Below are 15,001 nucleotides of genomic sequence, written 5' to 3' on the forward strand. Positions count from 1 at the left end.
AAGTCATATCGACCTCAGTTTCTGGCTATAGACAGGGCTGGGAGAGAAATATTTCTAGTTTATTTTTTAATATTTAAAAGTGGTAAATTAATACAGTCATTATGGAAAAATTTGGAAAATTAGGAAAAGCATAAAATAGCAAATAAATAAATAAATAAATAAATAAAATCTCAACCAACAAAACAAACAAAAAAACCCACTCCTAGGATCCTATTACTCAGAAGCTACCACTGTTAACATTTTAGCATATTTCTTTACAATCTATTTCTAACATTGTTTTACAAAGTTAGAATCTCATTAAATTAAAAAGTTGTTTATTTTCCTGTTAATTCCTTATAAATTTTCCTATGTCATTTAAAATTCTTTGTAAATAATTATTTTAATTGGCTTATGATGCTCCATTTATGGATATATCATCATTTGCTAAATCATTTTATTAATGTTGCTTCTACATTTTTTTTTTGCATCTTTGGGCATAAATGCTTGTCCAAATTTAAACTTCTTTCTCTAGAAATAGATTAGTAACGTGAAATTACTTACTATTCATCGTCGTAAGCCTTGGCTAAGCCAGACTGTCCTGAGACCTTGTTGCCCAGGAGATACCTGGCTGGTCCTGTCCAGGGATGGCCAATGTTATATGGTTGTATGGGAAGTTGCATGGGTGAAGTCCTGGTCATGGTAGGGCTTTCCATGACATGATGGTACCTCATCTTAAGTAGGTGAGTAGCCATCATTATAACCCAAGTATGTGTCCGGTGAGGAAACGGGGGATACTTCTGAAGCTATGCTCACTGATGACTGATGGCTGATGGCATCTTGTGTTCCTTGCTGAAATATGTATACTTTGAGTTTACTGCAGTAAAATGGAATCAGTGGCATTAAGAATACATGTGTCTGTGTTCATTTTGCCAGTTGTCAAACCTAATTTTCTATAGGATAATTTTTGTCAGTGGTTAGGTAGGACACATATTAAAAAGAGGTATAGCTACATTAGAATAGGGATATTTTCAGTGTTTAATCAAAACTATAATATCATTCATTAGGCAGGGAAGTAAAGCCCACATTTTACAAACCTGGCAAATCTAATTCAGACAACAAACAAAACAAATGAAAACATAAAAACGCAGGCTAATTGCATAAACCATTGAATGTACTTACCTTACCAGAAAAGCAACTTCACAAAAACAAAATTCATTAAGGGATCTCTTACCCTGGCCTGGGATATCACTTGGAAGTTTGTGGTTCATCCAGATGAACATGGGGTTCTTAATCTCTGGGGTAGTCTTATTTACATGGGTGTCATACCTCAAGAGAATCGTGTACTGTGTCAGGGCATGAAAAAGAAGAAGGATGAACAGAAAAAGACATTTTAGAATGACTTCTGATGAGATTGTCCTGCCCAATGACATCTGAATTTCATAGTAACAATTCTCAGTGAAACAGGTAATATTTAGCAGGCAGGACCTAGCTAGTTGGCATCCATTTATTGGTTCACAGCATGAAAGTAGATTTAAGCTCCAGCTGGGTCAATTATTTTTGTTTCTTTATGACCATAGGGTACTTTATGCTCATACCGGTAACTCCTACCCAACATAGATTCTTCAGGTCTTTAGAGAACCAGTTCAAGTCTCTCATATTACAAAAATGTTAAAATAGAGACCAAAAGAAATTAAATGGTTAGGTCCAAGTCACATGGCAAGTGAAGTACCAATGTTTTCCACAATATTAAGTTGCTATTGAAGATAATATCTTAAGAAAATGCACTACAGCTAAAATCCGTTCATTATCCATTTTGATACATGTCAAGGGGCTCTGAAATAATTCACATTTAAATTCTGTCAATTACATAATTTTCAAATCTCTTCTATCCTTTTGCTCTAATGTGCTGTCTTGTACATGATACTAATTAGGTTTCTAAGATAAAAGTTTTCTTTTTCAAGCAATCTGCTGATAGGATATATTAATATATCCTTATATTACTGCTGAATATAATGATCATCTTTCTAAATTCAACACCATTCCCTCAAAACTTTCTGGACAAAAGTTTTACATCTTTAGAAATATACTTTTAACTTGAAAGCATGATCTATAATTGCATATATTGAGGGTAGTAAATATCCTAATATTAGGAGACAGTACATTGAATCTCTATTGAAACTTCCTCCGGATATAGAATAACTTATTTATATCCCTGTGTTTTGAGAATTAATCTCTGGTTTCCCTATATGTACATATTATACAGCACAACTGATGGCATTAGATTATTGAAAAATTCAACTAGATTTGCCTTTATTGAAAAATTCAGCTAGATTTTCTTTCAGAGAGAATAAGTGCACAGAACATTTTTCATATTGAAGAGCAGTTATGAGGCTGCTGTAGGAACTTCCCACGTGTATTTGCTTCTCTCCAAGAGCATCATCCCAGCACAAATAACTTAGAGAGGAGTATAGTTCTCTTTATAATTACTATAATAACTGGAGCATTGATGACACTTCAAGGTTTTTATAGTAACTGAAAACTATGGAGTACTTTTCTGAAATGTTGCCCCCAAATTTCTGGTTTAACTTTCTCAATCTGGACATCTGTCCTCTAGCTTTCCACATTTTTATTACAGATATATTTTTAGAAAGTGGGTTAATATATACACTAAATATATGACTTAAAGATGTCATAATGATCACATTGGAAAATCACATGAAAAAATGAGAAAGAAAAGAAAAAGAAAACTTTTTCTCCTAGATTCCTAGTTATGTCAGGACATGACATCTTAAAGAGAGAAACTTTCTACTGACCATTTGGTTGGCAGAACAGTGGCTTTCATAGTTTGTGATAGGCACTACTTTGGGTGACATAAAGACAGGTGATTTGTTTTTTGTTTTGTTTTGTTTTGTTTTTTAAAGATTTTATTTATTTATTTGACAGAGAGAGACACAGTGAGAGCAGGATCACAAGCAGGGGGAGAGGGAGAGGGAGAAACAGGCTTCCCGCGGAGCAGGGAGCCCGATGCGGGGCTCGATCCCAGGACCCTGGGATCATGACCTAAGCCGAAGGCAGACGCTTAACGAATGAGCCACCCAGGCGCCCCAGGTGATTTGTTTTTAAATTAAATGATGATCAGCCATTAACTATATGCCATATAAGAAGCTAAGCACAGGCATAGAGAAGTAAGACCCACTCCCTTTCTTTAAAGAACCTATATGTAGGTGAGGAGAAAAGAGATACATAACATGAATAAGAGCATGACATTATAGGACTGTTTATATGTGTCAGAAAGATAGCACAATTAATGATTTTCATGAGTTCAGATGGAGAGAATAGAGAATGTTTCATTGAAATTTTTAGCTGTGGAAATGAATAAACAATTCTTAGGAGAGCACTGTCATCCTCTCGTTAGTATCCCATCAATAGTCTGGTCTTTATATCAATGTATTCTGGGTGGGTATTTTATATATAGCCAATAGAGTGTGGACGTTCTAAATAAGGTATGCGTCAAAATGCTTAAAGAATACAGTCCTAAGTAGGTCATAATTGTGAATCTGAAATAAATAACTTGCAGATTTTAAACACAACTTCTCTAATTCCTTTGCTATCACTCGCCTTGTAGTTATCCTTCCTCACCTAGTCACTTAACCCCAAGTTCCTGATAAGAAGTCAGACATACTTTGTTGGTTTCCACGGAAGTATACAGAAGCACCATAGTGTTGTCAATATCCCCAGACTCGTCCAAAGTCACAGGACCTGCATGCCCTAGGGCAAAATCAGAAAGAGTTGGAGGTTATTTTTGACTTTTTGACTGAAAAACCAGTTAGATCCTTACAGACGGTATAAAATAGGTTCAAATTGCTCTATTTTACTGAAAAATTATCTTAATGAGCTAATCAGAGGGAATATCCATTGGCTCTTGGCCCTAAGATCTCTGATGGACATTTTTTTTTTTTAAAGATTTTATTTATTTATTTGTGAGAGAGAGAATGAGAGACAGAGAGCACGAGAGGGAGGAGGGTCAGAGGGAGAAGCAGACTCCCCGCTGAGCAGGGAGCCCGATGCGGGATTCGATCCCGGGACTCCAGGATCATGACCTGAGCTGAAGGCAGTCGCTTAGCCGACTGAGCCACCCAGGCGCCCACTCTGATGGACATTTTTAAGAGAGATGCTATTTAGTATTTAGTTAGAAGAGAAAATTTTTGCATTGCAGTTAGGATGAAAATAAAATCAGCCAATTGAATCTAATTATTAGTGAAAAGTTTTTGCTAAGAATATGTACTAAACTAGTAAAAATTCCCCATTTACCATGTGATTTATAGGATTATTAGATTCAAATTATTAGAATTCAAATATCTAGTTTTCAACAAAAATATCACAAGGCAGACAAGGAAACAGGAAAGTGTCACCCAATCAAAAGAAAAAAGGAATAAACCAACAGAAATTATCCCTGAAAAAGACCTGATGGTGGATCTAATAGACAAAGGCTTTAAAACAGCTGTCTTAAAGATGCTCAAAGAACTAAAAGAAGAGATAGATAAAGTAAGGAAAATGATGTATGAACAAAAGGGAAATATCAATAAAGAGAGGGAAAACCTAAAAAGGAAACCAAGAGGAAATTCTAGAACTGAAAAATACAATAGCTGAAATGAAAAATTCACTAGGGAGATTCAGAGGCAGATCTGAGCAGGCAGAAGAAAGAATCACTGAACTTGAAGATAGGACAATGGAAATTATCAAGTCTGAGGAACAGAAAAAAAGGTGAAGTGAACAGAGCCTCTGTAACACCATCAAGCAGACCACCATATGCACTGTGGAAGTCCCGGAAGAAGAAGAAGAAGAGAGAAAGGGGTAGAGAGAATATCTGAAGAAATAATGGCCAAAAATTCTCAAATTTGATGAAATACATGAATATAAATATCCAAGAAGTTCAACAAACTCCAGTAGGATGAATTCAAAGAGATCCACACTGAGACACATTCTAATCAAACTGCCAAAAGCCAGACATCAAAAAGAATGAAAACTTGCCATTTGCAACAATGTGGGTGGGACTAGAGGGTATTATGTTAAGTGAAATAAGTCAGTCAGAGAAAGAGAAATACCATATGATTTCACTCGTATGTGGAATTTAAGAAACAAAACAGATGAACATTGGGGAAGGGAAGGAAAAATAAAATAAGATGAAAACTGAGAAGGAGTCAAACCATAAGAGACTCTTAACTATAGGAAACACACTGAGGGTTGCTGGAGGGGAGGTGGGTAGAGTGATGGGTAACTGGGTGATGGGCATTAAGGAGGGCATTTGAAATAACTAGCACTGGGTGTTGTATGCAACTGATGAATCACCGAATTCCACCTCTGAAACTAATAATACACTATATGCTAATTAAATTGAATTTAAGTAAAAAAAAAAAAAAAAAAAAGAATTTTGAAAGCAGCAAGAGAGAAGTGATTTGTCACATGTAAAAGATACTCAATAAGATTTTTAGCAGGCTTCTCATTAGAAGTTTTTGAATCAGGAAAGCACTGGCCTGATATACTCAAAATGCCAAAAGGAACACTTTCATCCAAGAATTCTTTTTTTTTTTTTTTTTTTAGATTTTATTTATTTACTTGAGACAGAGAGAATGAGAGACAGAGAGCATGAGAGGGAGGAGGGTCAGAGGGAGAAGCAGACTCCCTGCCAAGCAGGGAGCCCAATGCGGGACTCGATCCCGGGACTCCAGGATCATGACCTGAGCCGAAGGCAGTCGCTTAACCAACTGAGCCACCCAGGTGCATCTCATCCAAGAATTCTTTATCCAGTGAACCTGTCTGTCAAAAGTGAGGGGGAAAGTAAGACATTCCAAGATAAACAAAAGCTGAGCTTGTAACCACCAGAACTTGCCCTGCAAGAAATGCTAAAGGTAGTCCTATAGGTTGAAGTGAAAGGACACGGGACAATAACTTGAAGCCATATGAAGAAATAAAGATCTCAGTAAAGGCAAATACATGGGCAGTTATAACATCTAACATTAATATAACAATGGCGTGTAATTCCAATTTTTGTTTTCTACATGATTTAAGAGATGAATGTGTTTTTAAAAACTAGTCTAAAAACTAGTATTATTGTAACTTTGGTTTGTAACCTTACATTTTGTTTTTGGCATAATTTAAGAGACTAATGTTTAAAACATCATTAGTTTGTTTTTGGACACACACATATAAAGATGTAATTTTGCATCAATTTGCGTCAATGTCTGAAAGAGGTGTATATGGAAGTATTAAAGGAGTACAGTTTTCAGATATTATTGAAGTTAAACTGGTATAAAGTCAAATTAGAATGTAATAACCTTAGGGTGTTAACTATAATATCCATAGTAACTACAAAGAAAATAGTTAAAGAATATAAACAAAACAATAAGATGGGAATTCAAACATTTCACTACAAAATAAATCAACTACACACAAAAGAAGACAATAATGTAGAAAATCAGAGACAAAAAGCTGTAAGACAATAGACAACAAAGAGCAAAATGATAAAAGTAAATCTCCCCTATCAGTAATTATTTTAAATATAAAATAGATTAAACTCTCCAATCAAGGATAGAGATTAGGAGATTGTATTTAAAAAAAATGATTCTATATGATATCTATAAGAGATACACTGTAGGTTTAAAAACACAAATAGGTTGAAAGAGAAAGGATGGAAAAGGATATTCTATGCAAATAGCAACTAAAAGAGAGTGACTGAAAGAGAGTAGTATATTGCATATGCTAATATCAGACAAAAGAGACTTTATTTTTTTAAGATAGATTTATTTATTTTAGAGAGAGAGTGCGCATGCAAGTGGGGGGAGGGGCAGAGGGAAAGAATCTTCAAGCAGACCCCCTGCTGAGCGTGGAGCCTGACGTGGGGCTCGATCTCACAACTCATGAGATCAGGACCTTAGCTGAAATCAAGAGTTGGATGCTTAACCGACTGAGCCACCCAGGCACCTCCAAAATAGATTTTAAATCAAAAAAGTTTACAAGAGACAAAAAAGGACGCTATATATTAATAAAAGTTTCAATACAGCAAGAAGATATAACAATTATAAACATTTATGCACCTAATAACAGACTACCAAAATATATGAAGCAAAAATTGATAGAATTGAACAGAGAAATGGACAGTTCTACAATAATAGTTGAAAATTTCAATACTCCAGGTGCCTGGGTGGCTCAGTTCTTAAGCGTCTGCCTCCGGCTCAGGTCATGACCCCAGGGTCCTGGGATCGAGGCGAGCCCTGCATCGGGCTCCCTGCTCCACGGGAAGCCTGCTTCTCCCTCTCCCACTCCCCCTGCTTGTGTTCCTTCTCTTGCTGTGTCTCTGTCAAAGAAATAAATAAAATCTTAAAATAAAAAAAAGAAAATTTCAATACTCCACTTTCAATAATGGATAGAATAATAAGACAGAAGTAAGGAATAGAGGAATAGATCACAACCTGAGCTGAAACCAAGAGTTGGACACTCAACTGATTACAACACCCAGGCGCCCCTCTACAAATATTTAAAGAATAATTAACACCAATCCTTCTCAAACTTTTCAAAAAAACCTGAAGAGGAGGAAACATTCCCGAATTCATTCTATATGGCCAGAATTACTCTGATACCAAAGCCAGAAAATGACCCTAAGAAAACTACACATCAATATCCCTAATAAACACTGATATGAAAGTCTTCAACAAAATACTGGCAAACAGAATTTAGCAGCATATTAAAAGAAGTATTCATCATGACCAAGAGAGATTTATTCCTGGAATGCAAGAATAGTTCAACATATAAAAGTTGATAAATATAATATACCACATTAAAAGAATGAAGGAAAAAATGCATGATCTTTTCAATTTGATGAAGAGAAAGCTTTTTACAAAATTCAATATGCTTTCGTGATAAAACACAACAAACTAGGAACAGAAGGAAACTAGCTCAACATAATAAAATCCGTCTATGGATAACCCATAGCAAACATCATACTTAATGGTGAAAGACTAAAAGCTTTTCCTCTAAGATCAGGAACAAGGCAAGGAACTTTTATTAAACATAATACTGGAATACCTAGCCAGAGCACTTAGGCAAGAAAAAAATAAAAGGTATCCAAATTGGAAAGGAAGAAGTAAAATTCACAGCTGATATGATCTTACATGTTGAAAATTCTCAAGATTCCACCAAAAAAGAGGTCAGCAAAGTGGCAGGATACAAAGTCAACACTCAAATATCAGTTGCATTTCTATAGACTAACAATGAACATTCAGAAAAGGATGTTAAGAGTACAATTCCAGTGGTAGTTACAGGTCTCCATTTATGGAATGAATAAGTCATGGGGATAAAAGGTAGAGGAAATAGAATCAACGTATAGTCAAAGGTATAGGGAACATAGTCAATGGTACTGTAATAGGGTTTTATGGTGACAGATGCTAGGTACACTTGTGGTGGGCATAGGATAAAGTACAGACTGTGGAATCACTACGTTATATAGCTGAAACTAAGGTGACATTGTGTGTCAACTATATTTCAATAAAAAGAATACAATTCCATTTATGATAGCATCAAAAAGAATAAAAGATTTGAGAACTGACTTAGCCAAGATGAAAGACTTGTACAAAAAAAACTACAAAGCTTTTCTGCAGGAAATTGGAGAAGATATAAATAAATGGAAACCTCCCATGTTTATGTATTGGGACACTTAACATCATCAAGAAATCTATATTACCCAAAGTAGTCCACAGATTTAACACAATCTCTGTCAAAAAAATTATTTTTTTTTGCAGAAATAGGAAAAGCCATCTTAAAATTTGTATGGAATCTCAAAAAACCCCAAAATAACCAAGACAATCTTGAAAAAGAAGAACAAAGCTGAAGGACTCACTTCTTAATTTCAAAACTTGCTAAAAAGCTACAGTAATCAAAACAGTATGGTACTGGCATAAAGTCAGATGTATATGCAAATGGAATAAAATAGGATGTCCCGAAATCAACCCTTATATATATGGTCAGACGATTTTCTCTAAGTCTGACAAGACCATTCACTGGGGGAAAAGAGAGTCTTTAACAAATGGTGCTGGAAAAATTCAATATCCACATAGCGCATAATGCAATCATGACCTAAATGTAAATCTACAAGTATAAAACTTTTAGAAGAAAACACAGAGCAAAAGCTTTATGATATTGGATTTGGCAGTGATTTCTTGGATATGATACTAAAGGTAGAGGCAACCAGTGAAAAAATAGGCAAATTGGACTTCATGAAGATTTAAAAACTTTGTGCATGAAGACATTATCAACAGAGTAAAAAGGCAACTCACAAAATAGGAGAAAATACTTGCAAATCATGTATCTGATTAGCCAATAATATCCAGACAAAAACCCAAACAATTCAAAAAGGGGCAAAGGCTTGAAGAGACACTTTCTAAAGAACATATACAAATAGCCTATAAGCACATGAAAAGGTGCTTGATATTGCTATTCATTAGGGAGAGGCAAATCAAAATTACAGTAAGATACCATACTTCACACTCAGGAACATGTGTTGGGAACCTTGGGATGATATTGTTATGAGAGGTTCTGGTAGTTTGAGGGGTAACACAGGGTCCCAGATCCCTAAAGGATAGAAAGGAGATATGGAAGGACCAAAACCAAACTGCAGAGATTTCTCTTCTTGCTAGTCTCCAAGCACAGTCAGGACATCGCCACCCCAAATGCCCTGTGATGAGTTTGTTCAAAGTACAAAGTCCAAGCCATGTGCTCTTTCTTTGATATGGAAAGATTCTGAAATCCTAAAGCATAAACTGGGTATGCTCTACCCATAAACTGGGTAGCGATATCCAGATATCGCTAACAGCAACCCTCAAATGTATTCAATGGTATTTGCCTCCAAGTAAGTTTGAAGATATTTAGCTGTGGATCTATCTATGGCCAACCCCCCTCTTTGCTTCCCAAAGTCCATCCACAAAACCCGAATGTCTTTAGCTTTCTGTAGAAAGTGTTAGTTAAGTTTTGTTGCTGTTGTTGTTTGCTCTTAGGAAACCAGTACCTTCAAAAGTGAGGTTCCTGAAGGCCTGAGCAAATTTGGGGGTGGTAATAGCTTCTCCATTTTCAAGAAATGTCTTCAGTATGTGTCCAAAGAGCAAGATTCCATCCAAGTAGGCAAGAGCAAAGTTATTTTTTGCCTGAATGAGAAAGAAAAATCTTAAAATGAGTTCCCAAAAAGAGATTCTGGTCTTGAGCCTGGAGCAAAACATTCTTGGGGTCTGCAGAGTAACTGGAAAGGTAAAGGGATGTTAGGAGAATTGTAGGGATGGTATTAAAGAAGTCTTTTGGAAAATATGTCCTTGAGCCAGGGCTCTTTTATTAGCCTTGTGTCAAAATTCTGCCTTTCCTTGGCAATCAATAAACCTGGAACACTACCCTTAGGGAAGTAACTAAAAGCAATTATACTTTCTTCCCATGATGGCGAAATCTATTATTTCAATCAGGAAGAACAGCATGCAGCATTGTCATAATTCTTGTGAGATTTTATATAGAAAAAAATGTTTGCTTGTAGTGTAATGTTTTCACAAAGAGTAAAAGAGAACAACAGTAAAAACAACTCTCTTCCCTTCAGCACCCTGAATAGGGCAGGAAGAGAGTTGATTGGATGATACCATTGAACTTGCTTTGAAGACGGTTCTTGACCGTCTTGCGTGGTGGTCTTCACAGAGTTGGGCTGTGGATTAAAAGTCTTATGCCCCCTGAGACCAAGTAAATTCTGTCAGCTTGGGCATTTTAGAATGTCCACCTGTGAAGAATCACACTTTTGCCAGAGCCTAGCAGCTGGGTGAGTGATATCTGAATATTACATCCAGAAGTATATTTGCTAGAAATATAAAAAGAAAAAAGAAAACGCCTCTCATTGGTTTCAGTGTCTTTTGCGGATATCATCATTTCATGAAACCAAAAGAATCCAGTTAAGTCCCAACCCCAAAAGTGGTTACAGCTCCTAATTTTGGCAGGGTTGTAAACAGAGGGTTTAGAACTGCTAGTCTGGGAAAAAACTGTGATACTCCCCAAAGTACCCAACTTCCCTCATAGCTCTTTGGGCCTGGCTTGCCATCCCAAGGTTGTTCATGGTCTCAGGACTGCTCCTTCCCTCCTCTTCCCAGTCCAAACCTGCTCTCAACTGACTCTGAGGGCAGAATACATCTGATGAATTTAGTCACACTAAGGTGCAGTGACTGACAAAGCCCAAGGTCGTGTTAGGGTCAGGGGTCCCTGCATTATAATAAGGTGGCCAGGATTTAATGTCCAGTTAGAGGTTCTTTTTTTCTGGGATAAATGCTAAACCAGATATGATGCTAAGACTCTCGTGGACAAATTTAAACAATGGTCAACTTAATTATAATAGGGGACAATTGTCTTAACCTAGGAATATATATCTTTAAAGGTAGAATTTTGATATCTGTGACAGCAGAAAGTTGCTTTAGGGTGTAAGGAACTTCATTTTTTTTTACATTGTTTAGTTTCTACCCTCCCTAAATTAGCAGGGCTTCTTCCTGTCTTCCCCTATTGTCACTTCCATTCCGATGTAATAGAGCGTGCATTGCTGTGTTGGTCCAGAGCCCAGCACAGTGACCTATAGTAAGAATTTTAATATCAGTAACCTGATATTAACCTGATAGTTGGTCTCAGTTAACATTTGTTTTGTGAATGGGAGTAAAAAAAACAATTGTTATTTTAGAATTTGGGTCCTACATAGGAGAATAATATCTTACCCTTGACAAAAAAAAGAGTAGTACATAACCATGAAACTTACCTCTGATAAACCCTTGGAGAAAGAGCTAATGGAGGTGGAATTCCCAGGAGGCAATGTCAGCACAAGGACATTTTTCATATAGTCAGGGGCTGTGACATTTTCCATGAAGTAGTGGTTACTGTAATAAAAGCACAAATTCCTCATGAAAATTTATTCCTCCAAAAATCATATGGAGCTTCTGTAATTCCCACAAACCTCACAGAGTGTGGGTGAAATGACTAGGCAAATATGGGAGATATCAGTGCAGTAACAGTATCCCGTCTAAGTACAGACGGGTAATGATTAATGATGTAGTCAGATAGTTGAGGTCGTATGATCTAGCTGATGGGGCAAGGGGCACAGGTGCACCAGCAACACCTTCTAGGTGTTGAAATAGTTGAAAATGTCTTTTTTTTTTTTTTTCCCAGTAACCTGGAAAACCTTCTACGTCCCCAGATAGGTTTATTGTCATATAAGATGCTAAGTTGAGTAAGAGGGCTGTGGTTCACATCCATGAGCGGAAAGGAAGATCAGATCACAGAGACTTCTTTGAGGGAGGTTTTTTTGGGCTCTGGACATGTGAGCTAATGCTTGCTTTCAAGGCTTACTGACTTTTTGTTTATACGTGGAAACTTTCTTTTCTTTATGAGCTCATAATAGTTTGGATATATTGGGATAGGATACAGGGAAATTTTATGAATTAAATTTATGGTGAAACTAAGTATGAAAAGACTAAACATTTTCTCTAACACTGTAAGCTCCTTGACATTAGTGTATTCATTGTGTATCCTCAATCCTAGGTGATAGTTGGCCCATTGTGGACCTTCAATACCGTCTAAGATTGTGCTGCAAGTCATAGAGTTTCTAAACTTCCAAATCATTTGAGTGTTTTAATATGCAACGAATCTAACATGTTTGAACTGCTATCACTAGGATAACCATCATTTACTATTCAAACAGCAGGTGAACACATCTATGCCCTGAGGACTAGGTTGAATAGTTTGCTCATATTATCACATCTAATCCTAAAAGCACTCCTATGAAGTGGGCCTCTTTATTCTCATTTTACAAAAGACAAGTTTTAATCTCAAGATTCTAAGTAACACCCAAGAGTCAAATGAACCCCAGATGAATAGCTTTTTAAAAAACTGTTTAACTGAGAAGGTGTGATTTGGGAAACCCAAGAAATAAAAGAAATTAATCAACTGTCAAAAAAAAAAAAAAAAAAAAGTCAAATGAACCGAAGTGTCAGAACTAGAATTTGAAACCCAGTTAATGTCAACTTTCAAATGAATCTCATGATCTTCCCCAAACATAGCCAGGTGTCCTTTGAGAACAGTGACAAAGGAATGCTAACACTTTGGCAGTTGGTTGAGGATTTGCTAAAAGTAAGATTACACCAACCTGGCTACACTGAGGACTCCTTCCAGAGAGCAAAGTAACTATTGAAAGCAGCTGTCAATGTGGTTGTAGGAATGAAATATTGAGAACTTTGTCCTCTTTCCTGTATTTTGCAGCTAAAAGGCTAAGTTGATTGATTAGATTATCTTCATGAAGGCCTAGTCAAATAGGCCTGCAGTTCCTGTGCTTTATTCCTCTTAACACTGTGACAAGTACATAGAGTGCGGGTGAAATGACTAGGCACATGTGGGAGATACCAGTGCAGTAACAGTATCCCGTAATGATTAATGATGTAGTCAGATAATTGAGGTCGTATGATCTAGCTGATGGGGCAAGGGGCACAGGTGCACCAGCGACGCCTGCTATACGCTTACTCTGACTCAGATACTAGCTTGGTATGGTTTGTGGGGTCTCCAATCATATTAGAAGATGAGTGGTAAAATTTAACACTGTTAATTATACTCTAATTTAAAAAAATAAAAATTGAATTATAAGGAAAGAGAGAGAGAGGAAGGAAGGAAGGAAGGAAGGGAAGGAGTTTGTATTCTCCAGAATTTTCTCTCCTTAGTTCCAGAGAATTACAGAGGATAAAATCACCACTGTGGTTGTACCACAGAGGGCCAAAAAACAAACTCATTTAACTAGACCTTTCTTCTTACCAAAGGTGGCAAAGGAAAAATCATCTTGGATCAAAGCCATTAGCGATAGAAGGCACAGATATGGCCCACAGTCTCAAAAATAATGCTATTGGGTTGTTAGTTGATTTATCACTGCCTAGAAAAATACCTTAAAATCAGGCTGGGGACCAGGGTCCCTGTAGATGGATGGACATGTGGGTTTAATGGGTCATAACAATTCTGTTTTAGACCTGATAATGATGTCAAAGGTAGGCATGTCTGCTAAGGCTACAATTAATTAAATAAAAATGAGGGTGTGATGAAAGAATAAAACACTGATTAAAATATTATCATACTGAACCCTATGTGAGTCTGTGCGAAGCAAGAGAAAAGAGAATGCATCTTCTGGAAATCCTGGGAGTCTTTCTTTTCTGAAAAGAGGAGAGTTCTTTCAAATATTGTACGTACTTGAATAGATCCACTAGAATAATCACAATGTCTTCAGCCACTGCCCTGTCCCCCTTGAGGTTGCCGATGACGCTTGGTGTACCACACATAACAATCACTGGAGGAGAGAGAACAAGACAAGGAGGGAAATACACAACGGTCTACATAAAAACAGGTGGGAACCAGGTACCTGAATATGAACCCAGTGTGTCCATGCTACATTTATGTTTTAAGATGAACGTCAATTCTTCAATTACTCTGTCTTCTGCTTTTAGTTTAGTTTAGTTTTGTTTTGTTTACAGGTGTAGAGTCAGAGTAGAGCTGTGTAGGATCTTAAAGAGAATCTTCTGGTCCATTCCCTTAATTTTATTGAGTTAAGGAGACCGGAAGCCAAGATGTCAAAGGTTAAAAACGAGTCGATGGCGGAGCCCTAATTTTCAAGTTTATGAATCTGGTTCGGTGTTTATTCCATTTTACCAGGTTGGAGTAGTTACAAAAACTATTTTCATTGATAAGTGAAGTGCCCCTTACCAATTGTGAAGTGGTTGAAAAGATATAGTCAAGTGAATGTGAGAATTTATGTAGTGTTCCTAAGCAACTTTCCTTGGGCTTTGTTTGTAGCCTCTTAACTCAGAACTCAGTCTTAGGGATTTCAGTGGCAGAGTCCAATCTGATTCTGTGAGCTTTACTACTCTTCACCACCCGATTTTTCAAATGCATGGCTATGAGAAAAAGGAGTTGGGGGACACTTCATTGGATCTTT

The 15,001-nt window shown here is 36.7% G+C and overlaps 1 protein-coding gene across 4 annotated transcripts in view; it reads right to left on the reverse strand.

Annotated features, from left to right (window-relative positions):
- The window catches only part of GUCY2C (guanylate cyclase 2C), a 99,631-nt gene that overhangs the window by 44,700 nt on the left and 39,930 nt on the right, over positions 1 to 15,001 (reverse strand). For all 4 annotated transcript variants that reach the window (XM_081821273.1, XM_081821272.1, XM_081821271.1 and 1 more), the window contains 5 exons: positions 14,260 to 14,356; positions 11,795 to 11,912; positions 10,037 to 10,172; positions 3,662 to 3,747; positions 1,211 to 1,322 (listed from right to left, as the gene is read on the reverse strand). In XM_081821273.1, coding sequence (XP_081677399.1) covers positions 1,211 to 1,322; positions 3,662 to 3,747; positions 10,037 to 10,172; positions 11,795 to 11,912; positions 14,260 to 14,356 — 549 coding nt within the window. The remainder of the gene's footprint in view (positions 1 to 1,210; positions 1,323 to 3,661; positions 3,748 to 10,036; positions 10,173 to 11,794; positions 11,913 to 14,259; positions 14,357 to 15,001) is intronic.

The sequence above is a fragment of the Leptonychotes weddellii genome, chromosome 5 (assembly GCF_054177405.1).
Source record: "Leptonychotes weddellii isolate Sample4059 chromosome 5, ASM5417740v2, whole genome shotgun sequence".
NCBI classification, from domain to species: domain Eukaryota; kingdom Metazoa; phylum Chordata; class Mammalia; order Carnivora; family Phocidae; genus Leptonychotes; species Leptonychotes weddellii.